This window comes from Zingiber officinale, chromosome 7B, assembly GCF_018446385.1.
Source record: "Zingiber officinale cultivar Zhangliang chromosome 7B, Zo_v1.1, whole genome shotgun sequence".
In the NCBI taxonomy this organism is placed as follows: Eukaryota; Viridiplantae; Streptophyta; class Magnoliopsida; order Zingiberales; family Zingiberaceae; genus Zingiber; species Zingiber officinale.
The window spans coordinates 109694658-109720904 of NC_055999.1; the positions used below are offsets into that span (position 1 = coordinate 109694658).

At 36.6% G+C, this 26247-nt stretch overlaps 1 protein-coding gene across 1 annotated transcript; it reads right to left on the bottom strand.

Moving 5' to 3' along the window:
• Positions 1-424: 424 nt before the first annotated feature.
• Positions 425-11905, bottom strand: LOC122006862 (probable bifunctional methylthioribulose-1-phosphate dehydratase/enolase-phosphatase E1 1). Its single transcript, XM_042562523.1, has 12 exons — positions 11589-11905; positions 11316-11452; positions 10559-10654; positions 8695-8814; positions 8060-8149; positions 3694-3864; positions 3329-3484; positions 3060-3209; positions 2874-2975; positions 1660-1769; positions 1466-1584; positions 425-1084 (listed from the first exon to the last, which is right to left on the bottom strand). Exons 1-12 carry the CDS (start codon positions 11809-11811, stop codon positions 993-995), a joined length of 1566 nt encoding a protein of 521 aa, XP_042418457.1. The 5' UTR covers positions 11812-11905; the 3' UTR covers positions 425-992.
• Positions 11906-26247: the final 14342 nt, after the last annotated feature.

Genomic DNA, 26247 nt, shown 5'->3' on the forward strand with positions numbered 1-26247 from the left:
AAATAAATTATATATATAATTATCCACTTCAGAATCAATCAAATAAAATTCAAACACTTGAATTAAACTTCTATTTTATCTAATAAGTCTCATTGTATCTTGAGCAAAATATTGAAATAAAAAATAATTTCACACATTCCAAATGATTCAGGCCCATGGAAAAAAAAATACAAACAAATACATTACAAAGGACATTTTGCTCTAGCAAAACATCCTTTTGCATTGGAAAGGTCAAACATCCAATAAAATATTTTACACTTACTGAAAATTAATCCTAAGATCTATTAGAGTAAATATTCATGCAGATACTGTGAAAGCTATCTTGAGCAAAATAATACTTTGTAAAGAGAGCATTTACTTTTATCTCAATCTTAAATCATCCAATTGATAAATCAATCCGAAAGAATATCTAGACATCCATCCATATTAGTGATTCGAAATCTTCTATATCATAAAGAATATCTCATTGTAATCCTTCCATAGAAGCATTTAATCTCATTGTTGCTCCCACATACTGACATAGTTGATTCATGTAAAGATATTGCCAACATATACGAAATACCTTGTTGATTGTCTCAACCCCTACTTGCATGTGCTATTGATGTTGGGCGAAGTCTTCAATTTACCTCCCTTCCAAACAATGAAGGGTCAACTTGGAAGGACCATCGAAGTGACGATTTCACCTTTTGCTGCTAATTTACTCTCATTATTCCTCAACATCAATCCAAAAGGATATATCGAAACAGACTCCATCCATATCAGAAAACATGTTCCATCCTATGCATTCTTGAAATTGCACGGCAACTCCATTTTTTCAAAGATTACACAGAAATTATTTATATACTACTAAAATACATTTGCTGGTGAAAGATAGATCTGAAGGTGTCTATTTAAACATTCTTATTTGGCACTCTTTTTATTAGTTCAAAAGAGTAGGATAATCTCTCGATACCGATAATTATGAGCTGAAAGATGAGATAACCTGTCTTGGTTTATATTTCTGCGAATGATCTAATAGTTTTGAAGCCATGGTTCTCTGGAAGGACTGCATTTCCAGGACGAATGGAGATGAGCACATTGAGACCTAAAAGCGCACAATTAATTAACATATACGAATACAATGAATAATAAGAACGAAAGAGCAAACCACGAGTTCGAATGCATTTTGTAGTTTGCCAAAGGCAATCATCGTTGTTGAAAGAAACTTTAATGGAATTAGTTTCTTAGAACAAGTTTGAAGTCTACTCTTTTAAGCTGAAGTTAGAAAGAATACCATTTATTAGACTACCAGAAAAACCAATTCAGATTTAATCAGTCACGTATAAATCTAAGCTCGATGTTTTAGCCTGTCAACAATATGGATTTCAACCGAATCACATGATAACTACTTAGCCTATGTTTTCTCCATATTCTAGTATAATATATGCTAAACTAAGCAAGGAATTCCAGAAAAGTATGCACTAACCAGCTGCCTTAGCTGCCACGGCTTCCTGATGGACATCGGTTACAAACAAGATTTGGGATGGTTTATCGACTCCCACTGACAATGAAATTTCAGAGTAGCTGTGTGATTCTCTTTTGTTACTGTGGATGAGAAAAAGAAGGGTTACTTCTGGCAAAGAGCTTTCTCAGGAACAGAGGAAACATGCACAAGCTTACCCGACCGTGGTGTCAAAAAATCCAGACAAATACCTCCTCAAATCACCATAAGGAGTATTTGCAAATAAAAGCCTTTGGGCCTCTCTGCTACCACTTGAATATATGTAAACCTGCAATGCAAACGCCCGTGTTTCTTGAAACATGCAAAGACCGACGAATATTTAACAAGAACATCATGCTTCGAGCAATGTTGCTCGAAAAAATCATGCTCCAAGTAATGACTTATGTTCCAAAAACCTATACGAAAAGGACTGGATATTTCCAAGACAAAAAAGGAAGAAACAACTGCATAGGTTTGATTAAACTTTCTAAAAAAATAGCCTTTGTGAAACACATAATCTCAAATTTATTATACAATATAATCAATGTAAATATATATATGTTAGCTAGGTATTATGCAAGACTAGCATATAATTCACATGAAAAAGCGAAGATACTCTGAATCTCAAAATTTGGACATTTTAATGAAGTTGGAATAGCAAAACCCTTAGAAGATATATGAAATGCAAAAAAGGGGAACTACTAGTATGAGTTGTACCAAATTGAAGTTCAAATGGTGTTATCAATGATACTAACAGTGCAGATGTATGGACGTATGGTTATATTAGTATAATTCACTTCACGAATATAACCTAGTTTTGGAATGAAACTCGAGGGAAACGTGATTTGTTCCCAAGGTCAGTAGGTGACTGAAGACCAGAATTAGAATTAAATACTGGTTTATTCTACTGGACTCTTAGGACATATTTGAACCAAGACTCAAATTTAAAATACATTGTAAAAACTACAAGATTGTGATCATAAATGTTGGATTTAACACTAACTACTTATTTTTTAAAATTATGTGCATTGTCCAAGTAAAACAAAACTTCAGATGGTTTATATTATCAACAAAAAGAAACTTCTTGGAAAAAAAATCATATTTCTTATCCGAGTTATCAGAGGATTGCAGAAGGAAAACAGAATAAGAGATGAGAAGTTGTTAAACGTTCAGCTGACCTAAATAAGATGCAAGGAGCAATCACTAGATGAGAGCAACAAACTCAAACCATTTCCTGATTATTATTTGCATCAAGAATCAACTTTATTTCCCCACTTTTTGAACTCATAACAGACTAACCCACCATCCATATACAGAAACACAAACTAAGCATTAACTAAAAGGATATCACATAGCTGTAAACATATACAACATCAGGATTAACGAATTTCACCTTTATGCCACTTTCATGCCACTTCTTAAGAGCTTCAGGAACATCGTCATAAACAACCCCCTGCAGTTCCTTGTTCTCGAATCCAGTTCTCCAAATATGACCCTGAATAAGAAAAATAAATAAATTACCCAAATTTTTTTTTAAAAAATATGATGAACAAATTAAGTAAAAATGGGTATTTCTTACTTGTAATTGTTTTAAAGAAGTAATTTTCCTATCTGACTTTATCATTGCCTCCACATTAGCTACAAGAGAATCAACAACCTCCTCTTTCAAAGCATCATTAGGTGGAATAGGCAGAGAACCAGATAAGCCCTGCTTCAAATCCTCCTCAACCTACAAAATGAAGTTGTTCTTGATCAAATCATCATCAAAAGTAAAGAGTGGAAGTATATTACTTGGATAAACTTAATATGCATTCTTGGAAAGAAAAAAAAATGGAAGTCAGATCTTACTTGAGCTCGTAATAGCTTAATATCATCCTTAGTTTCATCAGAATCATATGTAGAAGAAAGATGTTTCCTCACATTGTCACGTGCATAAGGGAAAAGGACATCAGTAACAAACGTTATAGGAGTGGTTGTTCCTTCAATATCCAATACAATGCAATGCTGCATGAAGATCAGATTAAACTTAAATTGAATAGATATTAGTTTGGTTAAAGTATAAAACAAATAAAATGATGGCTAAAGAAGAGATAGTTTACTGCCAAAATGATCTGCTGTTCCACAATAGAACATAAGTTTGCATAAATGCGCACAGACAGTAACTACCACATTACAAGAGTTTTGGAGAAACGAAAAGAATACATTAAACTTACTCTTGAGGGATCAGGAACATGTCCTCCATTTGCTAACCCTGAGCTTAGGGGTTTGTTTTTGTTTTGAAATGAACTCAGACAGTTGACTGGACCGTGACCTGGACTGCTGTAATCGATCCCTAGTTGATGAAGCTTAAGTGCAGCATCAAAAAGATAATGATAACATTCAGCCTGAAAAACACCCAAGAAAGAGATCATAATTCCAAAGTAATGGTGTGAATATACAATGGATGGGTAGGAAATAGAGGAGAATGACTGTTAAAAACGACAGTCGTGGTAAAGCTAAAATTGAGCCATAGGCATACATGATAGAACAGCATCATTCCAGTTATTTCATACAAAATAACGACATTAAAGCCTGATTTAATTGTTTCTGTCAAAGACCCAGATTATACTTGTGGGAATCCCTTGAGGCATAGAGGAAGCTGTAAAAGAATGGATGATAAGGAACTACTGTACTTGCACAAAAAGGGCTTAATAGCAGAGGGAAGATATTGCTATCAAGGTCATAACAAACCATGTCAAGAGGTTGGTTCACTAGATATTTTGCTAAAAAACACATCTCTCCATTGTGAAATGTAATTCATTGTTCCAATAACATAAAAGGAGATAACTTGTGTTTGATACCAGAAGAGGGTATATATAAGCATCTGTCAAAAGAATTGGTTAATAAATACAAGACTATTTTACATTATTTTCTAATAGAAGGTAGACCAGCAAATATGTCTAAGAAGTAACTTGTGTTTGATACCAGAAGAGGGTATATACAAGTGTCTGACAAAAGAATTGATTAATAAATACAAGACTATTTTACATTATTTTCTCATGAAAGGTAGACCAGCAAATATGTCTAAGAAGTCAACTGCACAAAAAGGAGCTGTGGTTACATTTCTTGTTTCAGGAGTATCAATCTAAGTGTTTATCAAAATTTGCTATCCAATGATATATTGGATATACAACTTGTGCGAAATTCTAAAATTATATAATATGCTTATTCGATGTGGCTAGGCTGCATAAACTAGCTGATAAATGTGCATACATAAAATTATTTTGTCCATGAGCTCTATCTACGAATAATTTTCAATATAAGATCTATATTCATGAACAACTGAATACGTACTATTAGGTTCTGTGATTTATCTCGTCCTGAGGGTGTTATGTGGCATGCTCACAGCAAATGAAAATCAACAAACTTACATGTTATATTACATGCACATCAACATGTTGTCTTAGGTGTTAACCACCTCATTGGTGATCTGATCATGTCAAACTCACCAAAGTCCCATCCTCATCTCCACACCTCCTTCAAGTAGGCTCCATCAAGAACAGACATGAGGCAAGAGTAGAACCCGAACTCTAGTTTTGACGTGTACATGAGATAAAGAACTATAAAGCTAGCATGGGTATCCTACATAGAGATCTATATGAGTGAAACCTTCATGGAGTTTGTGTTCAGAGAGGAGAGAAGGGAGATTGCAAACCAGATATAGTGTTTTGAATTGTTACTAAACTACAACATATTTATACATACCCAATTATTATTTGCCTCTATTACTTCATATTATGAAAAATTTATATATATATATATATATATACGGTTTTAGATCAAGTTGAAGTACAACCTCAAAATCAGGGCTTCATTAGTTTGCTCAATTGGGTTGCTGAGAAGACAAGAAAAAAAGTATAAATAATTTATTGTTTCAATTTATTATTTCCTGACTTTTGATGATTAGTATTTTTTTCCCTTTTTCACATTGTTTAATAAAAACATTTTACCCATGCCAAATGTAGATATTTCAGTGTCTAGCTTTACGCAAAGAATATAAGGACCCACAAAACTTATCAAGATGAGCTAGCTGCTAGTGCTTGCTGGTTTACTAATCAAGCCTAATAAAAAAAATAAATAAAGAGGGACAAGGACTTGGTTGTTTATAGACATTGTGAAAGGCTAGCAATAGATTCCATAGTTAGAAGAGTTGAATTTTTGTGTGAGGGTAGAGGACACTTAAAGAAATATTAGTTAAGGTAATAAAAATAATTTAATTAACCTGACTATTATCAGTGAGAACATTTTGAATAGAGCTAAATAGGAGAATAGGATTCATTGTTGGAACAATCAAAGCTTGATGGCAATACCGCTTTATTAAAAGAAGCATAGCTTGATCATAATGATGTTGTCAATAATGATGATTCAGACTTGATTGTTTATCAAATCTAAGAAGCACAAAGGATTACCTAACAATCTAGCATCAAGTTGTTGGAGATGGCTTGACAGTATCACACCACATCTTTGTTAATGTACAGCATTTTGACATGGATGATGAACTAGGGTTATATGGATGAACTCTTACAGCATTCATTGACGACCTTAAAATTCAATAGAATTTACTGATAGAGAGCAATATGTTGACCAGTACCACACTAATCTAGCTCCAAGAGTCACCCTAATTAAGTTGTTTCTTACATGTTCATTTGCCTCAAGCAATTATTTCGCTTGGAAACCAATCATATCAACCGAATGTTTGATTGGTGGAGTGACTGGAAAATTTTAAGAGGTTTTAAATTTTTATAGGTCTAAAAGGCTTTAAGATTTGTAACATTTATTTTGGTTAGCCATAGCAAACTAGGTAAATCTAGGTAATTAATTATTTCAGAAATATATAATTTGTTCACCAAATTTATGGGGAATAGATTATTTATTTCCAAGTAGGCCAGTGTTAGGACCACAAGATCTCAATCTCTTCTGTAATCATCTTCAGTTTAATAAAATGATCTATGAAACTCATGTGAATTATCAGTTATTAAAATGACTACAAAGTGAGAATTTAGGTTAGATATTGAGTACCAATTAAACCAATATGTACAATGTTTTATAAAACATTGAGAAGTTACAAACATTGAAGCACATGATTAATACCATGTGTGCAAGTTCGATTAAAAAATAGTAGAAGAATGGATCAACTTTCCACTGTATGAGACCCTTTGAGGTTAAGTTTAACCTCAAAATATTACTCTTAATCCTTTTCATTGTTATTTGCTGTTTATATTTATAGTTTGCTATCAAGTGCCCTTAAAACATGTATATATAATAGGTTAAATACCAATTGTATATTTTGACTAGAAAAGGAAAGTTTTTGCTTGGCTTGCCAACCTTGTGGTCCTTGTCTCATGAGAAAAGTGATTATGGACACACAATTGAATTCATTTAACATGTTCTTTGAAGGAATATAAATACAACAAGAAAAGGCAAGTCTAGGCTATAGCAAGATCAATTATTAACTTTTTTTCTTTAAAAGGTTGAAGTTACTATTTCATGCCTAACAAATGCATTTTCGCCAGGTCACACAATCTATTGGTATGAAAATGTTGCACAGAATGCCCGCAATGAGTCTTTTTTCTTTAAAAGGTTGAAGTTACTATTTCATGCCTAACAAATGCATTTTTGCCAGGTCACACAATCTATTGGTATGAAAATGTTGCACAGAATGCCCGCAATGAGTCTTCCTTGTTATGTGCTAAAGGAAGATGACAGTGGTTGCCTATGTGGGCAGGATCACAACCAGAAGAAAAAAAAAGCAAATGCAACTGCTCATGGTAGTTGTACTGTGTGGCAACTACCATGGCCAGTTGCTACCAACCGAAATTTCAGCCCCTCCCAATTTGGTATTTGACATAATAAATAACGGAGTGGAATTGCAATAGAAATAGTCAGAGGAATACTACATAGAAGTTTAAAATAGAATGTTTTGGATAGAGAGGATTGTGAACAAGTTGGATTATCCAAGAAAATTTCATTGACTAAGTGGTCATTTCAAGTACAGAATCATATAAGGTAAGTGATTCATTTCATTCTATTTCAATTTTGTACAATATTGACAATTATGGTTAATAGTTGATGAGCTCAAGGGATCAAGACTTGAAACCTTAATATTTAACATGGTAAATGTTAGCCACACACCGCAACAAGATAGATATCCTGTTAAATTAACTAAATTCTTAATTCATGTTCAAACTGGTCTGTTTCTATTTGTAATCAATATGTTTAGCTACAAGGCTTTAAAATTTTAAAGGGCACAAGACTATGATAGTTCCAAATCTTCCACCACCAAATAAGTCAAATATATTATTAAGAAATAGAAAGTTAATAAAGTAAAAGTCCAATTCAAATTGGCTGTTACGAATTTACATATACAGTAGCAGACAAGTTGCAATGGTTACGGTTACTTCCAGAAATTTGTGCAATGATTTGCTTAGGAAGTAAGGACTGATGAGATTGCCAAATGTGCATATGAATAATTACAACAAGAAATCAACCTGTGATGAGATTGCCAAATGTGCATATGAATAATTACAACAAGAAATCAACCTGTGTCTTGGCATTAATCCATGAGTCTCCCCAGACATATATCCCATGATTTCGGACAAGCACAGCAGTTGCTTTGGGATATGCTGCCATCTATAAACAACATTAAATAGCTATTAAAGTTCCATATAACTATTAGTAGACATCAAACTACATTATAAAAAATTAATCATTATAAAACCAATGCAGAACAGCATAATTATCACCTGGATTAACAATGCAGTTTTCAAGTGTTAGAAAATTTTGAAACTTAGTGAAGCTGCATATGTGGCTGTAAGGACTAACTGATTCACTACCAGAATCTTGAATGTTTTTTTTGAAATATATAGGCTCTAGTTTGAAAGCATAAGAATGAAGTTTTAGTGCAAACAATGGCAAAACTTAACATGGTTACACCAGTTAAGATTGCCTGTGTGCATAAGATTTGAGCAACCATAAATTCCCTACATTGTATTAAACAACAATGAGAACTTATAATAAACATGAATCAATTATCTTGCAACTCATCGAAATATGTGAACTTGTGCTTGTTTCAGAGATAATACACAACTATGCCTTAGAACTACGTATCACACAGAAGTATGTTGAAAAATTGAGGCTTTTAGTAAAAAGCTAAAGATATTTAGAAAAAATAATACAGCTTCACTAAGGGATTCAGTGAGTTCACGCTCATGTGCAGTATTCTCAATTATCGGAACAACCAGCTCATCATAATAACCATGGCCTTGAATTCCTTTTATCATCTCCATGTGAGTGATCTGCATCAGAAAAACACATAGATAATCAATGTTTAAAACTACAAAGCAACCAGAATTGGATGTCTACAGAAGTAAAAAAAATTATGTTAACCAAGCTAGGATTTAAAGAAGCTCAACTAACAAGCTCCCCCTCCTTCCTTCCCAATTGGCAAGGATAGTTGATGAATTAATTTCATTTGTTTAATTTGTCTGGACTCCATGGACTACATTTCCAGTTTTTTTCCCCAAAAGTAAAAGGACCTACCACCCAGATAATCCATTCCCTTTCTTCAATGAAATTTATGCTTCTCAATGGGTTATACAAACATCACTAGCTTCTTGCAGCATACAAGCTTCCTCAAGGTTCAGTCGTCACCTAAAGGAGGGGCACATTTAGTGCTTGTGCCTTGATGGGCATTGCTTTGCAATTTGCATACATGGCAAGACTGACAAGGCAGAAGGGGTGTTACTGAAGGCATCGCAAGTGACAATGCCATCATTTGCACGAGCAACTGAGGGAATTGTCAGCGCACAATTTCATGGAGAAAAGTATAGGAGGAGCATTGGGGTTGGTGGTAATAAGAGTAGAGACGATGAGGTGACATCATCAGGATTTTTTGGTCATAAGGTGTGGACAAGGGGAACAATAGGAAGGAATCTAGGTTGAGCTATGGCAACACCATGGAGAGATGGTATATTGAAATTTATACCATGAATTAGTTTAGCTTATTGGACCTACTTACATTGAAAATGATTTACTTTATTTGCATCTCTACTATTCTAGAATTTTAATTTTAAATGACCAAGAAACAAGGTATATTTTTATATTCCATGAAGACAAAGGAATTCCATTCAAGTAAGAATTAGAATAACTAATTTACACTCTCCAATTTTAACAATATGATTACGAGCTTTCTCAATCTGAATCTACAAGATGAATCAGGGAGCAATCATTCAACCAAAATGCATTTAGAGGGAATGATTATGAAAAGAAAGTGAAGTTATCTTGATTTAACCTTGAACTCCTTAGTACCTTTCTCTTGCAGAAAGCTCATTATTTCTTGGTTAAATCACCTATTGATAATGTTTTGTGGATAACTCATTCAATTGAGACAATCTAAGAGTCTGAAAAGAATAAATTATTTTTAAGTCAGGATTAAATGCAGTATTGCTCAAGTCACTAGTCAGCAATCTTTCATTCAAAATTCTCACATAATCAAAAGACTTGGTTTTGTATGCAACAAAAGATTAAATGAAATACATTGATTCAAATCCTGATACAGGAGCAACTTTACAAAATTGTTAGTGCACTAGAAAGCTATCTCACTGTAACCTACTCCACAACTCTTTTTTAGCTACTGATTAAAGAAGAAAACAAACAAAATTAAATCCATTGTGTGTTGGCTGCTGTCATTTAAGAGAATTAAGGCTGCAGTTGTTTAAGAGAATTAAGAATTAAGATTTAGTGTGGATTCTTGGAAATAGCCTCTTGCAAAGCAGGTATGATTGCGTACAATAGACCCTTCTCCAAGATCCTGCATTGACGGGAGCTTCGTGCACCGAGCTATTTTTTTTTTTTGATATTGTGGATTCTTCAAATAGAGATATGCACATCATGTGAGATACACACAGGGAGAACAAAAAATGAAAACAATGGTAAAGAAAAGAATATGTAACTTTACTAAAATGAGCTAGAAAGAACAGTAGTTGCATTAATTTCAAAACAAATAAATGAATGCATTTGTCACAAAAATTTAGATCTTACTCTGAACTCCTTCGCTGAAGGATTGATCATTGTTATAAGGCAAGACTCCATTCCGTGACTGTGAATACAAGCCCCAGCATTGCGCATTAGATATGCCTACAAAACAAAATAAGTAAAATATAAGCACAGTAATATGCTAATAGCAGATGGCATATATCTCCAATTAGGAAATTTTAATCTAGATATGGTTAACTGATCCAAAAACCAATTATGAAAAAAGAAAAACATTGAGAAAGATCCAAGATATTAAAAAATGCATCACATGAACGTTTTTTTTTTAACCAAAAGTATTTCAGAATCGCAAGGCAATTTGACATCAAGAACACTCCAAATTCCCATTATAAAGGAAGATTTATAATAAATAAAAGAGCCAAATTCATTTTTTTTATTAAAAAAAGAAGGAAAACTGAAACATGAATGATGAACTAGTAGACAGGAGCTACCATATATTCTCTTATCTTGGGGGCATGGTCTCAACTTCTACAGATGACTGTTCTTCAACTCTTTTGCCCTTTTTGCAATAGATTTTATGAGGATCTAAGACAGTATACTATAAACTCCATCACTCAAGTAACTAACAAGCTATGATGCATGTATCTGCATGATCAGTAAGTTCGTTGCTAAACTTCTCAAACAATCTACTGAACGCACCAAGCTTCAAGGTTTCTTCCAATGTTGCTAAAGCTAACTTCAACAGAGATTTCTCGTGTATTTCTTTCCAAAATTTAGTAGAACAAAGAAAACGGAGAAGAGTTACCTTCATGAAGAGGGGAGCGCAATCAGAGCACTTAGGGGGCTTGTGCGGGTAGGGTTTCGGCGATGGGGCAGACAGAACAGCGCCACTCCCAGACATGACATACATATCCTCCGGCACCATCCGCTCCTTCTGAACCCCTGACCTCGATCGAAACCAACAAAAGCATACATCGACGAATCATTAGAACTCGAAAAATACAAACTTTAATGTAAAAAAAAAAAGAATCAGAGTAGGAGGAACGATTCACTGAAACTGAAGGGCGTTGAGGCATACCAGAAGGGGACATGACGATCAGCTGATGGGGCTTAGGGACGGCATCGTCGTGGACCTTGACGGTGATGCTTCCGCCGGTCCCGGTGACCCATCCGAGGTTGTAGAAGTGGCGGCAGAGGTCTGCGACGAGGGCGCGCGCCTCTCCCACGGCATGGCCCTCCAAGTACGCCTGCGAGTTCAGAAGCGGGAGCACGTCCTCCGCAGTCGCCGCCGCAGATGCCATCACTTTACCGAGATCGCTCGCCAGTGAGTGATCGAATCTTTATGCAGTGAAGAGGGGTTCGATTGCCTACGCAGCCCTCACACTCACGCGGAGAAAAGGAGGAACAAAATTATCATCAAATATAAAATATTTGTTGTTTAAAAAAAGCAAATAATTAGTATCTTATATTTAAATTTTATTTATATTCGCATTTAATTAATCAATATAAAATTAAATTGTGTTTAGAAACGATTTAATAACGAGAGTATAAATATGAAAGATAATACAATTATTACTAAATAATAAATATACTTGCCACAATAGTGAATTTTCAAAAGAGAAAATAAAAGAAAATTGAAGAATTTTATCCCGCATATTACTCCAGAAGACCAAAAGAAATATAAATTTATTAAGTGGTCAAATACAAAAATCGACAATTTCCCAAAGGTGCATCACAAATGCCTAAAAGTCATACCTTTTTTTTTTCTTTTTTCTTTTACTTATTTTATGCTCTCTCTCCTACCGTCACTTTTATCTTTTCTCTTCAATTGAATTAAATTAAAATTTTCTTTTTATATAAATGCAACAACTGTCATATTAATTTTTAAAATTAACATCATCATTTAATTATATTAGTATTACTATAGTATTGATTTTAAAAATTAGTACCACAACGATGCTAATTTTTAAAAATTAACACTGTGATAATATTGTTGTATTAAGTTGTGATATTAATTTTTTAAAAAATATTAAAGAATGACATTTAGATTATAGGGCACTATATAAATTTATAGAAGTTGGAATAAGTTTGATCGAAGTATTATAGGTATGCCAATGAATTTTAATCGAAATTCATTGATAGAACTAGGGATTTGAATTTTTGAAAAATTGACATGTAATTAAAGATGATAGTGCGGTGAAGGTATTTATAGTGTTCATACCTAATTCAGATATCCCTATGATAAATTATATGCATGTATTAATTGATTTAAAGTCATAAACTTTGAAAATCTTTTGATCATACTATTATTAATTGTTGGGACCAAAATATAGCTAGGGGGGGTGGTTAATAGCTCGTCGCGTGCTCGTGGTCGGCGTTGCTTGTTTCTTCAAATATGTGCAGTGGAAATATACAAGAAACAACACACACAACGCTAACAAGTAGATTTACTTGGTATCCACCTCCAAAGGAGGTGACTAGTCCAAGGATCCACACACTCACACACACCTCCACTAATAAACACTCATTTACGGTAACTACCGAAGGCGGAGAAGCCCTACAAGACTCTCAATACAAGAAAGAAAAGGGCAATAAAGAACAAGCAAAAGCTTACAAGAAGTGTAGTAAAAGCTCTAATCTTAACTTCTCTTCTTCGCTTCTTGACTTGGACAAAACTTCCAAGAATCTTTAAGATCTGGCATGGAGAGCTCTGTGGAGAAGTTGTGGAGTCGCCTGTGAAGATCGGAGCTGTATCGTGAAGTCTGCAAGTTCGGCTGCTGAAGGAATCGAGCGCCTGCAGCTAAATACGACACCAACGGTCGGATCCCGATCGATTGGATTGCCCCCAATCGATCGGGGAGGCTTTGGATCGATCGGTTGATCGATCCAGAGCGCCTCTGTGCTCTTTGGAATAGCCTGGATCGATTGGCTGATCGATCCAGCCTTTATCGCGTAAAAACGCGCCACCCCAATAGATCCACTGATCGATTGGGGTCTCTGGATCGATTGACCGATCGATCCAGAGGCGTTCTATGCGCTCTGCGACTTGCCCACTCAAGGCTTGTCGCGGGGACATTCCCAATCGATCGGCCGATCGATTGGGCTCCAGCCAATCGATCGGATGATCGATCCTGCTGCTGGTTTTTGCCCAAAATCAAGTCCCAAACCCCCAAACCAACATCCGGTCAATCCATGACCTGTTGGTTCATCATGCCTAGCATCCGGTCACCCTTGACCTGCTAGGACTCCCTCACCAAGTGTCCGGTCAATCCCTTTGACCCACTTGGACTTTTCCTCATCGTGCCAAGTATCCGGTCACTCCCTTGACCTACTTGGACTTTTCCCTTCTTGCCAAGTATCCGGTCAATCCCTTTGACCTATTTGGACTTTCACCATATGTCTGGTCAACCTTGACCCATCTGGATTTCCCCGTGCCTGGCTTCACTCACCAGGACTTCCCTTCTGCCTAGCTTCCCTCACCAAGTCTTCTCTTCTGCCTGACTTCACTCACCAGGTCTTTCACCTAGCTTCACTCACTAGAATTTTCCTTCTGCCTAGCTTCACTCACTAGGTCTTTCACCTGGCTTCACTCACCAGGTCTTTCACGTAGCTTCACTCACTAGGATTTTCACCTTCTGCCTAGCTTCCCAGTTAGGACTTCCCAGTCAAGTATCTGGTCAACCTTGACCTACTTGACTCTTCTTCAATCAACCTGATCAGACCCTGATTAGAGGGGAATTACACCAAATAATCTCCCCAAATGAACAACTGCATCTGCACTTGTCCATATCATCGAAGTCTTGTATTGTCAAATATTGAAACTCAAACCAAGACTCAAGCTTGGTCAACCAGGTCAACCTTGACCTGAGGGATATTGCACCAACATTAATGACTTCAAGTCGATATTTTCAAGGCACATATAGACTCTGGGGCACTTGAAATGAGTGCGATCGAAGCTCTTTAGGCCCATTAAGAGATATTGATTGAAACCTTTTGATGGACTTAAAAAAGACTTTAAATGATATTTTTTTCATCTTAAAACTAGGCTATTACAAGTTGCACTCATAATAAATGTAGATCTCTGAACGAATTTCAACTAAAAAAATTATGCATCGTTCTGATACCCGAGTTAAAAGTTATAGCCTCTGAAAGTAAGCAATCGACATATACATTTATATAACTTATCATAGGAATGTTAGAACCAAGCATGGACACCATACATACCTTTCACTACCCTCTTCCATTACATATAAACTTTTTAGAAATCTAAATTTTATAGGTTCATCAATGAGTTTCGGTCAAAACTTATTATGAAGAGCTTTAATCGAATCCATTCCAAATGCTACAGATTTTTGAAGTACCCCAGAGTCTATATGTGCTAAGAAATATCAGCTTAAAGTCATTAACAATAATGATCAAAAGGTTTTAAACTTTATACCTTTAAGGCAATTGACACATATACATAACTTATCATAGGGATGTCAAAACTAGGCATGAATACTATAATTACTTTCATTGCACTATCATCTTCAATTACATATCAACTTTTTAAAATCCAAATCTTTTAGATTCATCATTGGATTTCAATCAAAACTCATTGATGGATCTAAAGAACTTCGATCAGACTCATTCCAACTCCTATGGCTTTCTGTAGTGTTCCGAAGTCCAAATATGCCTTCTTTACTATTTTTAAAAAGCAACATCACAACTTAACACACCAACACCATCGTGATGCTAGTTTTTAGAAACCAACACTACAACGATATTGTTGGGTCACTCTGAAGCTAGAGGGGGGCGAATAGCTTCTCTCTCTTTTGTCGATGCTGATGTGCAGTAGATAAACTCGACGTAAAGCTCCCTAATGCTAACAAGATGGATTTACTTAGTATCCACCTCAAGAAGAGGCGACTAATCCAAGGATTCGACCCTAACTCACACATCCACTATGAATACACTCCTTCACTAAAATACTTCAGAGGTGGAGAAATCTCGTACAAAACTCTCAATACAACAAGAAGAAGAGAGAAGAAAATACAAAGTAAATCTTATAAGATTTATACAAATGAAACCCTAGCTAGCTTCTGTTGGTGCGGGAAGCACTAGACGATCGAACCCGAGTTTTGATTATGTCAAAGAGTTCAAAGTTAGGTTATTTTATGATCTAACAAGGTTGATTGAGGTTGCAGGAAAAGTCCTAAGTGTTCTTAGGCAAAGTCCTAGTGGATTCTAGGTAGATGAAAAATCCTAGGGTAACCATAGGTCCTAGGGGGTGGTAACCCTAGGTGATGAAAAGTTCTAGCTGTAGTTAGGCAGGTGGAAAACCCTAGGGGGCAGTAACCCTAGGTCCTAGGGGGTGGTAATCCTAGGCGGAAAGTCTTGGTGGGTCGAGAGCTTTGGACAAAATCCTAGAGTCGGGGACTCTAGGTTGAAATCCTGGTGTCGCGAACTGGGTGGAAGTCTGGACGGGTCGTGGAGCGAACGTCCAACATGAAGACCGGAAGCTTCGGACGCTAAGCAAAAGTCTAATTGATCTGGAGGATCAATCTGGCAACAGATAACTTCTCCTGAGAGGAGTAGGTGAGGATGCATTCCCTGAAGAGGGAACAATAGGCATCGGTTCGACCTAAGGTTTCCAAGAAACTCGAAGTTAGAACCGGATAGTCCGGTGACTGTCAAATACTTATATTTATATTATATTATTATGCTAACTTGATTTTACAGGATATACTTTATTTGTGGACTAATATACCTTGCCGGAATGAAGTTGCCCAAAGGAAGCATGGCAGAAGGTGCCTTCCAAGGAGCCTCCGGGCTGTTGGAGGCACCTCAGGCGCCTTGGCTGCAACTGCACAGGAAGCATGGCAGAAGGTGCCTTCCAAGGATGCCAAAAACGCCTTGAACTGGATGGAGGGCACCCTCCATGGAGCTTGGAGGCGCCTTCGAGTGGATAAACAGTGCAAGCATAAGAGCTTATTAGCATCACGGAAAAGGGGATAAACCTTGGCTAGAGGCGCCTCCTATGGAGGTTGGAGGCACCCTCAATAGGCTACTTAAGGCATCTCGAGCAGAGGCTGTGAAATACTTGATTTCAACAATCTTTCTACTGCGCACTGCTCAAAGGATGATCCAACAAAGTCGTAATTCGACTCCAACAACTGGAAGCCTTAAATTCTATTTTCTTATTTGTCGGTATACTTTATTTATTGCATTTAAAGTGTACTTTGATTTATAAATTTTTGAAGCTATAGTGTTTGTCCATCAAAAGCACTTTTACGTGCGAGCCTTGGAGTAGGAGTCGTCACAGGCTCTGAACCAAGTAAAATCTTGGTGTTTGTGTTTGATGTTTACTATTCCGATGCGTATCTTTGATCGATTCTTTTAAAACGAACGAATTAACCACGAGCGCTATTCACCCCCCTTAGCGCTTTTCGATTCTACAATTGGTATCAGAGGAGGGGCACTCTAAATTGGTACAATTACTGTCCGAGCAAGTTTTGCTTTTTCGTCCATTTTTCTAAAAATTAGATTCTTACGTCTTTCATTTTTTCCCTCCAAAATTATTTTTGAAAAAGTTATTTTCATCTTTTTTTCATTAGTCAGTATTAGCGAAATATCGCATTTGCCAAAATTTAAAATAATAATTTTTATTAGTATATTATGATTATTATTATTATTATTATTTTCACAAAATTAGCATTTTATTTTCTCCCATACTACTAATTCAAGACCAAGTCTTGGAACATTCGTAATTTTTCCTTGTGTGCGAGATTCTATTTCAATAGCCCATCAAGAAGGCTATAGTATAGCTCACCCGCGTCTCTTCTCCAGCAAACACTTCGGCTACTGGAAGGGCCGAATGGAGTATCATTTGAAGACTCAAGTGGAAATGTGGATAATGATCCAAATTGGATTCACATTTCCCATTGAAGATGGAGTCCTCGTCCCCTGGGGCAAATGGGACACACCAACCCGTAAGAAGATTGAAATCGATGCAAAATCAACATGTACTCTATAATGTGGCTAAGCAAAGAAGAGTTGAATTGAGTTGGTCCCTTCAACAGTGCAAAGGAGTTGTGGGAAAAATTGATCGAGCTGCACGAGGGCACTTCCGACCCAAAGGTAAGCAAACGAGACTTAATTTTGAATAAATTATATAATATAAAAATACAGGAAGGTGCGTCAGCGAGCCAGCTTCATGCTCGCATACAAGATCTACTGAACGGACTCCACGCGATCGGACAGAAGGTTGAAAATCACGACATCATCAGGTATGCATTAAATACATTTATGAGGAACACCTTGTGGACATCCACGGTAGATACTTATAAAGTGTCTAAGGATTTGTCATTAATCAAATTAGATAAATTATTTTCTGAATTCAAACTTCATGAATAAACTAATACTACTCCGGTTGAGAAAGGTATTACTTTGATTACAGGAACGAGCAGAACGCAGGAATCAAAAGCAAAGCGCAGAACTGAATCCAAGTCTGAAGTTGAATCAGACTCAGAAGACGATGACGACGATGAAATTACAGCCGAGCTCGTAAAACTGATACGAAAGATGTGCAAAAAGAAGAAGGTGACTCAATTGAATACGAAGGCTAAGTCTAGAGTTACTTGCTATGACGACAACCAGAAGGGACACTACAAGTCGGAGTGTTCAAACCAGAAGCAACGAAGAAGGAAGGCCTTGAAAGCAACGTGGTCTGAGCCCTCTGAAGATTCCGACGAAGAACATAAGCAAACAAGTTTCCTTGCTCGACCAGTACAAGCATACGTTGCCGAAATAGAGTCCGAATTAGAAATCGAAGCCGAGTCGGAAATCGAGCCCTAAAGAAGCCAAAGATCAGTATCCGTTTCCGAATGGCCAAACAATATTGTAAGTTCCCTAATTTTTGGTACTAAAATTGATGAATTACAAAATTTAGTTTCATATTTGTTAAGAAAGTTGGCAAAATCTAACCTCCGAGTCAAGTCACTCCAAAAAGAGGTAACAATCCTTAAGGAGAAGACTAACCTAAGTCCTTTGACTGAGCCAGTTCAAAATGGAAGTTCAACCAAAGTCCAACAACTTGAAGAAGAAAATTTCAATTTGAAAACTCAAGTTAAAGAACTTAAGGACACGTTAGTGTTGGAACCCCAAGGTGTTTTGATGTGATCAAACAAGCTAAGTTAGGTCCTGCGTTTGTTTAACCCTTGTGTCTAAGTGTGCAGGAGCTTAGAAACACAGGAAGTCGAGCGGAAGACGCGGCTAGCGAGAAGGACGACACGGGGAGAGACCCGACGGGCTCGGTGCGTCCGAGGGACGAGGTGACCGCGGAAGAGTACACCGGTGGACGAGAAGAACGTGCACGGCGTTCGAGGGACGAGAAACCGGGAAGGAAGGCTGCTCGAGGAGAAGGTCGGAACTTGGGTTCGGGTGAGCCCTATTCCGGATGGCCGAGATCATCCAAGCTAGCGGAGCCGGAGCGAACAAGACCCGGACCGAGACGAGCTGAACCGGAGGTGAAAAAGTCAACATTGTTGACTTTGGGCTCCGGGGCGCCCGGAGCCCTCCGGGGCGCCCGGAGCCCTCCGGGGCGCCCGGAGCCCTCTGGGGCTCCTGGAACCCTTCCGGGTGCCCGGACCTGGATTTTGACCAGGATCGCGTCAAACGCGATCTGATCGTTGGGGGATAAAATTTTATCCCCCCTGGGCGCTCGAAACCCATTCGGGGCGCCCCGACCAGTGCTATAAATATAACACTGATCTGCACAGTCAGAACAACTCACTTGTAATCAATTTTTTCTGTGATTTCAGTTGTATTCTTTTCATTTGTGCTGTCAACGTTGTAAAGAGGCTTCTCCGCCCAGAGGAGATCATAGTGCACTTACTTTCCTTGGATTAGCAATCCTCTGATTGCAAACCAAGTAAATCTCTGGTGTATGATTTCTTTACTTAGTCTCTACTTTTTATTACAAGTGTTTATGATATAGTTGAAATCCGAGAAAGGTTCGAGTTTTATTTTGCAGGGCAATTCACCCCTCCCCTCTTGCCGACCTCCAAAGGGACCAACAAGTGGTATCAGAGCAAGGCGCTTCAGGAGGACTAACCGTCGATCGAAGCAACAAGATGGTCGGACCAAGCATCGTCCCACCAAAATTTGAGGGGAACTTCGCAGACTGGAAGTGTCGTATGGAGGTATTCCTAAGAACTGATTTTGAAATTTGATTTATAATGAAGTATGGTTTTTTAGCTCCGACGAATCAAGATGGAAAAGAAAAAGAAGAGAGCAATTGGACAAAGAAGGAGCAGAGTGAATCTGTAGCAAATAGTCGTGCGGAATATCACCTGCTGAGTGTGTTACCATCTCAAGAGGTCAACCGCATCGGAAGCTATTCATCTGCTAAAGAACTCTGGGAGAAGTTCCTGGAACTCCATGAAGACACGTCTGAAGCGAAGCTCGCAAGAAGAGACATCCTCCGGAACAAGTTGATGAACATTCGTCTGGAAAAAGGTGAGAAGGTAGCCAATCTACACGCAAAGGTAAAAGAACTGATTACTGATCTTGAGAACCTCGGAGAAACGGTAACAAATCGGGACAGCATACGCTACGCACTCAACGCGTTTCCCAGAACTCCAGAGTAGACGTCAATCATCGACGCCTACTACATCTCAAAGGACCTGGAAGTAACTACATTAGAGGAATGTTTTTCTACCCTTGAATTACACGAAACTAGATGTGCAGAGACATCAAAGGACACACCCCAGACTATGGCACTGAACGCAACCAACAAGGATGAACCCGAGTCAGACTCCGAAGACGATCAAGAAGCGTACATGGTAAGAAACTTTAAAAAGTTTTTTAGATCTAATACATTTAAAATGCAGAATAAAAAGAATTAAAAAGGTAGAAGAAAGGTGCGATGCTACCAGTGTCAGAAGGAGGGACACCTAAGGGAAGACTGCCTAGAACTCAAGAAGGTCAAAATGAAGACACACAAGAAACACAACCTAAAAGCAACTTGGGACAACACTTCTTCATCCGAATCAGAAGCTCAAGAATATGCCGGGATAGCACTGATGGCAAGCTACGAAGGACAAAGTACATCAGAACCCAGCATTGACGAAGGGGGAGAGACCTCATGATGGAAGTAGCGAAGCAGGGGGAGATTCAGGCTTCAAGTCTGATATGGTAAGTGAGGTATGCCTCTTACCCCCTGATGAACTTTACTTTGGTATTAAGGTAATGGCTAAATCTATGTATAAATTAGAAAATAAAAATACCAAATTAGAAAATGAAATTCTAGAAACAAAAAGAATTTTGGCAAAATCATGTCTTATAGAGGGTTTTGAAAAATTGAAAATTGAAAATGAAAAACTAAAAGAAGAAATAAAAATATTGAAAAAATCTAATGGTTCAAATATTTCTACTTTTAGAAATTATAGAGGTTTAAATTGGTATTATAGATTTCATCAAAGTCAAATTAGAAATATATCAAAAATCTATGTACCTAGGAAATACTTGGTTAATCCTGTAGGTAGGAACCTCTACTGGATTCCAAAAACGTGTTTAAATTAAAATTAAAATCAGACTTAGCATTTTCAGCAAGGAAATTAAACTAATTTCTTTATGAGGCTTTGTCTAAGGAAGTGGTTGTTGCTCCAATAACCAAGAATGCCTAGTGCCTCGCCACGACCTGGAAGCTAAGTATCGAAATGAAAAGTTTAATTGACTAACTGAAAAAATATTAATTTAAATTACTTAATGCTTTAAAAGAGTTATTCAATTTGTGTTAGAAAATATTTAAAAAATTTTAACTTGACTTAGAAATTTTTTTTCTTAGAAATTTTTATGAAAATTGACTTAGAAATTTTTTTTATGAAAAGTTATCTTAGAATTTTTTATGATAATATTGCCTTATAATTTTTCTTAAAATTGACTTAGAATTGTTTCTTATGAATATTAACTTAGAATTTTTTTTAATTAGAAATTTTTTTTGGGAATGTTGAGATAAGTTTCAAACTTAAATTTTTTTTTAACACTTATAACTGTTTTTATCTGAAAAATGTTTTACTTAAATTTTTCTCGAAAGAAAAATTCTGAAGAGTGTCTTTACTTAGACATTTTTAAATATTTTACACTCAAAGTTTTTTTTAATTTACCTTAGACTTGTTTATAATCCCAATTTTTATGTGATCAAAGGGGGAGAAGTATGTTAAGTCTAGGGGGAGGTAATATAATTTTTCAATTGAAAAATATTTGGACTTATTTGAATATAAATTATTTTTATTGCATATGTGTACCCTAACTTAACTTGGGTTGCTCACATCAAAAAGGGGGAGATTGTTGGAACCCCAAGGTGTTTTGATGTGATCAAACAAGCTAAGTTAGGTCCTGCGTTTGTTTAACCCTTGTGTCTAAGTGTGCAGGAGCTTAGGAACACAGGAAGTCGAGCGGAAGACGCGGCTAGCGAGAAGGATGACACGGGGAGAGAGCCGATGGGCTCGGTGTGTCTGAGGGACGAGGTGACCGCGAAAGAGTACACCGGTGGACGAGAAGAACGTGCGCGGTGTTCGAGGGATGAGAAACCGGGAAGGAAGGCTGCTCGAGGAGAAGGTCGGAACTTGGGTTCGGGTGAGCCCTATTCCGGATGGCCGAGATCACCCAAGCTAGCGGAGCCTGAGCGAACAAGACCCGGACCGAGACGAGCTGAACCGGAGGCGAAAAAGTCAACGTTGTTGACTTTGGGCTCCGGGGCGCCCGGAACCCTTCCGGGTGCCCGGACCTAGATTTTGACCAGGATCGCGTCAAACGCGATCTGATCCTTGGGGGATAAAATTTTATCCCCCTGGGCGCTCGGAACCCATTCGGGACGCCCCGACCAGTGCTATAAATATAACACTGATCTGCACAGTCAGAACAACTCACTTGTAATCAATTCTTTTTGTGATTTCAATTGTATTCTTTTCATTTGTGCTGTCAACGTTGTAAAGAGGCTTCTCCGCCCAGAGGAGATCATAGTGCGCTTACTTTCCTTAGATTAGCAATCCTCTGATTGCAAACCAAGTAAATCTCTGGTGTATGATTTCTTTACTTAGTCTCTACTTTTTATTACAAGTGTTTATGATATAGTTGAAATCCGAGAAATGTTCGAGTTTTATTTTATAGGGCAATTCGCCCCTCCCCTCTTGCAGGCCTCCAAAGGGACCAACAGTTAGAACGGTTCACCTTGGGTTTGAAGAATCTTGATATGATTCTTGGAGTCGTTTACAACCAATCTGGACTTGGATTTAAGGCTAAACAAAAATTCAAATCTTACTTATCACTTGTAAATAGAACAAATAGAAAATTAGTCTAAGCATGGGTTCCCAAGTCAAACTTGATTAATCAAGTTAAACTTGGTCAATATTGGGTCCTCAAAGATCAAATCCATTACCTTGATAGACCTTATCGAGGTTATGATCCAGGGGAAGCCAATAGAAAAATAATTTTTATCAATAAATAGATTTGTTTGATGCTTGCCCTACTGCCTTCATTATGCATGCTTAGACTAGGATAGATAAGGACCTAGGCTTGATTCACACTTGACTAGTTAGACCTAGGAGTTTCAAAAATGAAATTAAATATTCAATTTCTTTGAAAGGCTTTGTCTAGAAGTGGTGGATGATCTCATACCCAAAAAGACCTAATGTCTCGCCACAGTCTGGAAGCCAATCATTGAAATAATTATTTAATTGACTACCTGAAAAACCTTAGTGTAACTCAAATGTAAATCAATTCTTAGATAGTAATCTAATATTGAAGATAAAATTAATCATCTCACAAAACTGTTAAGGTTCCCTGATTGAAAATTTAGAAAATGGTGAGATAGACTTAGGTTTAAAATATAAAGTAGTTAACCAAACACAAATTAATTAAACTCAATTAAGTTAACTAAAAATTAATTTAATTAAATTAAGTCATTTTAATTAATAATTACTTTCAAATAGTAATTAAATCTTAATTTCACAAGTATAATTAATTTCTAATCATAATTAATTTAAAAATATTAATTATTTTCAAATTATCATTACTTTCAAATCATAATTTATTTCAAAATATTAATTATTTTCAAATCATACGTAAGTTTATAATTTCAAAATTAATTAATTTTTAATATGTTAATGTTAATTAATTTTCAATGACTAATCTTCAAAATTTCAATTATTTTTAAATGTTTAAATTAATCTTATAATTTTAAATTAATTTAGAAATTCAAACTTATATTTTAAATCTCAAATTCAGTATTTTTGAAATCTAAAATTAAAACTTAAATACTTTTCAAAAGTTAATACTTTTTGAAATTTGAATCCAAACTTAAATTTTTTAATATTCTTCAATATCATCATAGATAAAATCAACTTCAAAATTAACTTAGCTCCATCTCACACAGACTCATAAATTTCACATATTTGATAACTTAGAAATGATGAGATGGAAAATCAGGAAAATTAATATTTTTCTTACATGCTTAGACTCTAAGACCCTAAATTTTTTTAAAAAAATTGGCATTAATCAAGGGGGAGTGAAAGGAAATTAAGGCATTAATTCTTTTTCAAAATTCCAAAGTTAAACTATTTTTTTTTGAAAAAGGTGAACTATTTTTAAATCTAAGTGTTTATCAAAATATTTTTAAAGCTAAGTTTTTATCAAAAATTTTAAATCTAAGTGTTTATCAAAATATTTTTAAAACTAGATTTTTATCAAAAATTTTAAATCTAAGTGTTTATCAAAATATTTTTGAAGCTAAGTTTTTATCAAAATATTTTTAAATCTAAGTGTTTATCAAAATATTTTTAAAACTAAGTTTTTATCAAAATATGTTAAAAGCTAAGTCCTTAACTATGCCTTTTATCAAAAATCTTTTTCAAAAGCTAAGTATTTTCAAAATATTTCTAATTTTGCTAAGTGTTTTTCAAAGTAATATTTTTGAAAGCTAAAGTTTAGCTATCTAAGTGTTTTTCAAAGCAATTATTTTGAAAGCTAAGTTTAGTTATGTTTTTTTTTTTTTAAAAAAAAAGGTCATTTCCAAAGCTTAAATCCAACTAAGTTTTTTTTGGTAAACCCTAAGTCACTTTCAAAGCTTAAAAAATTAGCTAAGCTCAAGTGCTACATTTCAGGGGAGCTTAATGTTAAACAGAGTATATTTTTTTTTACATATTAAAGCTACCTTTTAAGGGGAGCTTAAAGTTAAACAAGCAAATTTTTTTTTTTTTGCATATTAAACAAACTTTCTCTCTACTTATTTTATTTTTGATTTATGTCAAAGGGGGAGAGAAAAGTCAAAGGTAAGAGTTAAACATAAGTTAAATTTTTTATGAAAGGGGTAGCATAAGGGAGTTCTTTACAAATTATTGTATTTATGCTCATGCCAAAATTCCTTTAATTAGTGTTATGTTTTACTTAACTTTGAACTAGGTTGCCATAATAAAAGAGAGGGAGATTGTTGGTGCGGGAAGCGCTAGACGATCGAAGATGAGTTTTGATTATGTCAAAGGGTTTAAAGTTAGGTTGTCTTGTGATCTAACAAGGTTGATTGAGCTTGCAGGAAAAGTCCTAAGTGTTTTTAGGAAAAAGCCCTAGTGAATTCTAGGCAGGTGAAAAACCCTAGGGGGTGGTAACCCTAGGTCCTAGGAGGTGGTAACCCTAGGTGATGAAAAGTCCTAGCTACGGTTAGACAGGTGGAAAATCTTAGGGGGCAGTAACTCTAGATCATAGGGGGTGGTAACCTTAGGCAGAAAGTCTTGGCAGATCGAGAGCTTCGGGCAAAATCCTAGAGTCGGGGACTCTAGGTTGAAATCCTAGTGTCGCGAACCGAGTGGAAGTCTAGACGGGTCGTGGAGCGAACGTCCAGCATGAAGACCGGAAGCTTCGGACGCTGAGCAAAAGTCCAGTTGGTCTGGAGGATCAATCTGGCAACAAGTAACTTCTCCTGAGAAGAGTAGGTGAGGACGCGTTCCTCGAAAAAGGAACAGTAGGCGTCGGTTCGACCTAGGATTTCTGAGAAACTCGAAGTTAGAACCGGATAGTCCGGTGACTGTCAAATACTTGTATTTATCTTATATTATTATGTTAACTTAGTTTTGCAGGGTATACTTTATTTGTGGACTAATATGCCTTGCAAGAATGAAGTTGCCCAAGGGAATGCTCGAATGAACAGTGTCCGAGACGCCTCCGGGCTGTTGGAGGCACCTCGGGTGCCTTGGCTGCAACTTCGCAAGAAGCAAGACAGAATGTGCCTTCCAAGGATTCTGAAGGCGCCTTGAACACTGGATGAAGGGCGCCCTCCATGGAGCTTAGAGGCGCCTTCGGGTGGATAAGCAACGCAGGCATGAGAGCTTATCGGCATCGTGGAAAAGGGGATAGATCTTGTCTGGAGGTACCTCCTATGGAGGTTGTGTTAGGACCGAAAAGTAGCTAGAGGGGGGTGAATAGCTTCGCGTGTGCTCGTCGTGCTTCGTTGCTTGTTTCTTCAAAGTGATGTGCAGCGGAATACAAAGAAACAAACTACAACAATGCTAACAATAGGATTTTACTTGGTATCCACCTCACAAGAGGTGACTAGTCCAAGGATCCACGCACACACACACACACACCTCCACTAATAAACACTCCTTTTCGGTAACTACCGAAGGCGAAGAAGCCCTACAAGACTCTCAATACAAGTAGAAGAAAGGGTAGTAAAGAATAAGCAAAAGCTTACAAGAGATGCA

Excerpts from the sequence above, each read along its gene's own strand:
- LOC122006862 (XM_042562523.1), bottom strand. The coding sequence starts at position 11,811 with ATGGCATCTGCGGCGGCGACTGCGGAGGACGTGCTCCCGCTTCTGAAC. Across the intron at positions 8,815-10,558 it reads CTTCAGCGAAGGAGTTCAGA|ATCACTCACATGGAGATGAT; the intron begins GTAAGATCTAAA and ends TTTCTGATGCAG. Across the intron at positions 3,865-8,059 it reads GGATTAATGCCAAGACACAG|GCTGAATGTTATCATTATCT; the intron begins GTTGATTTCTTG and ends GGTGTTTTTCAG.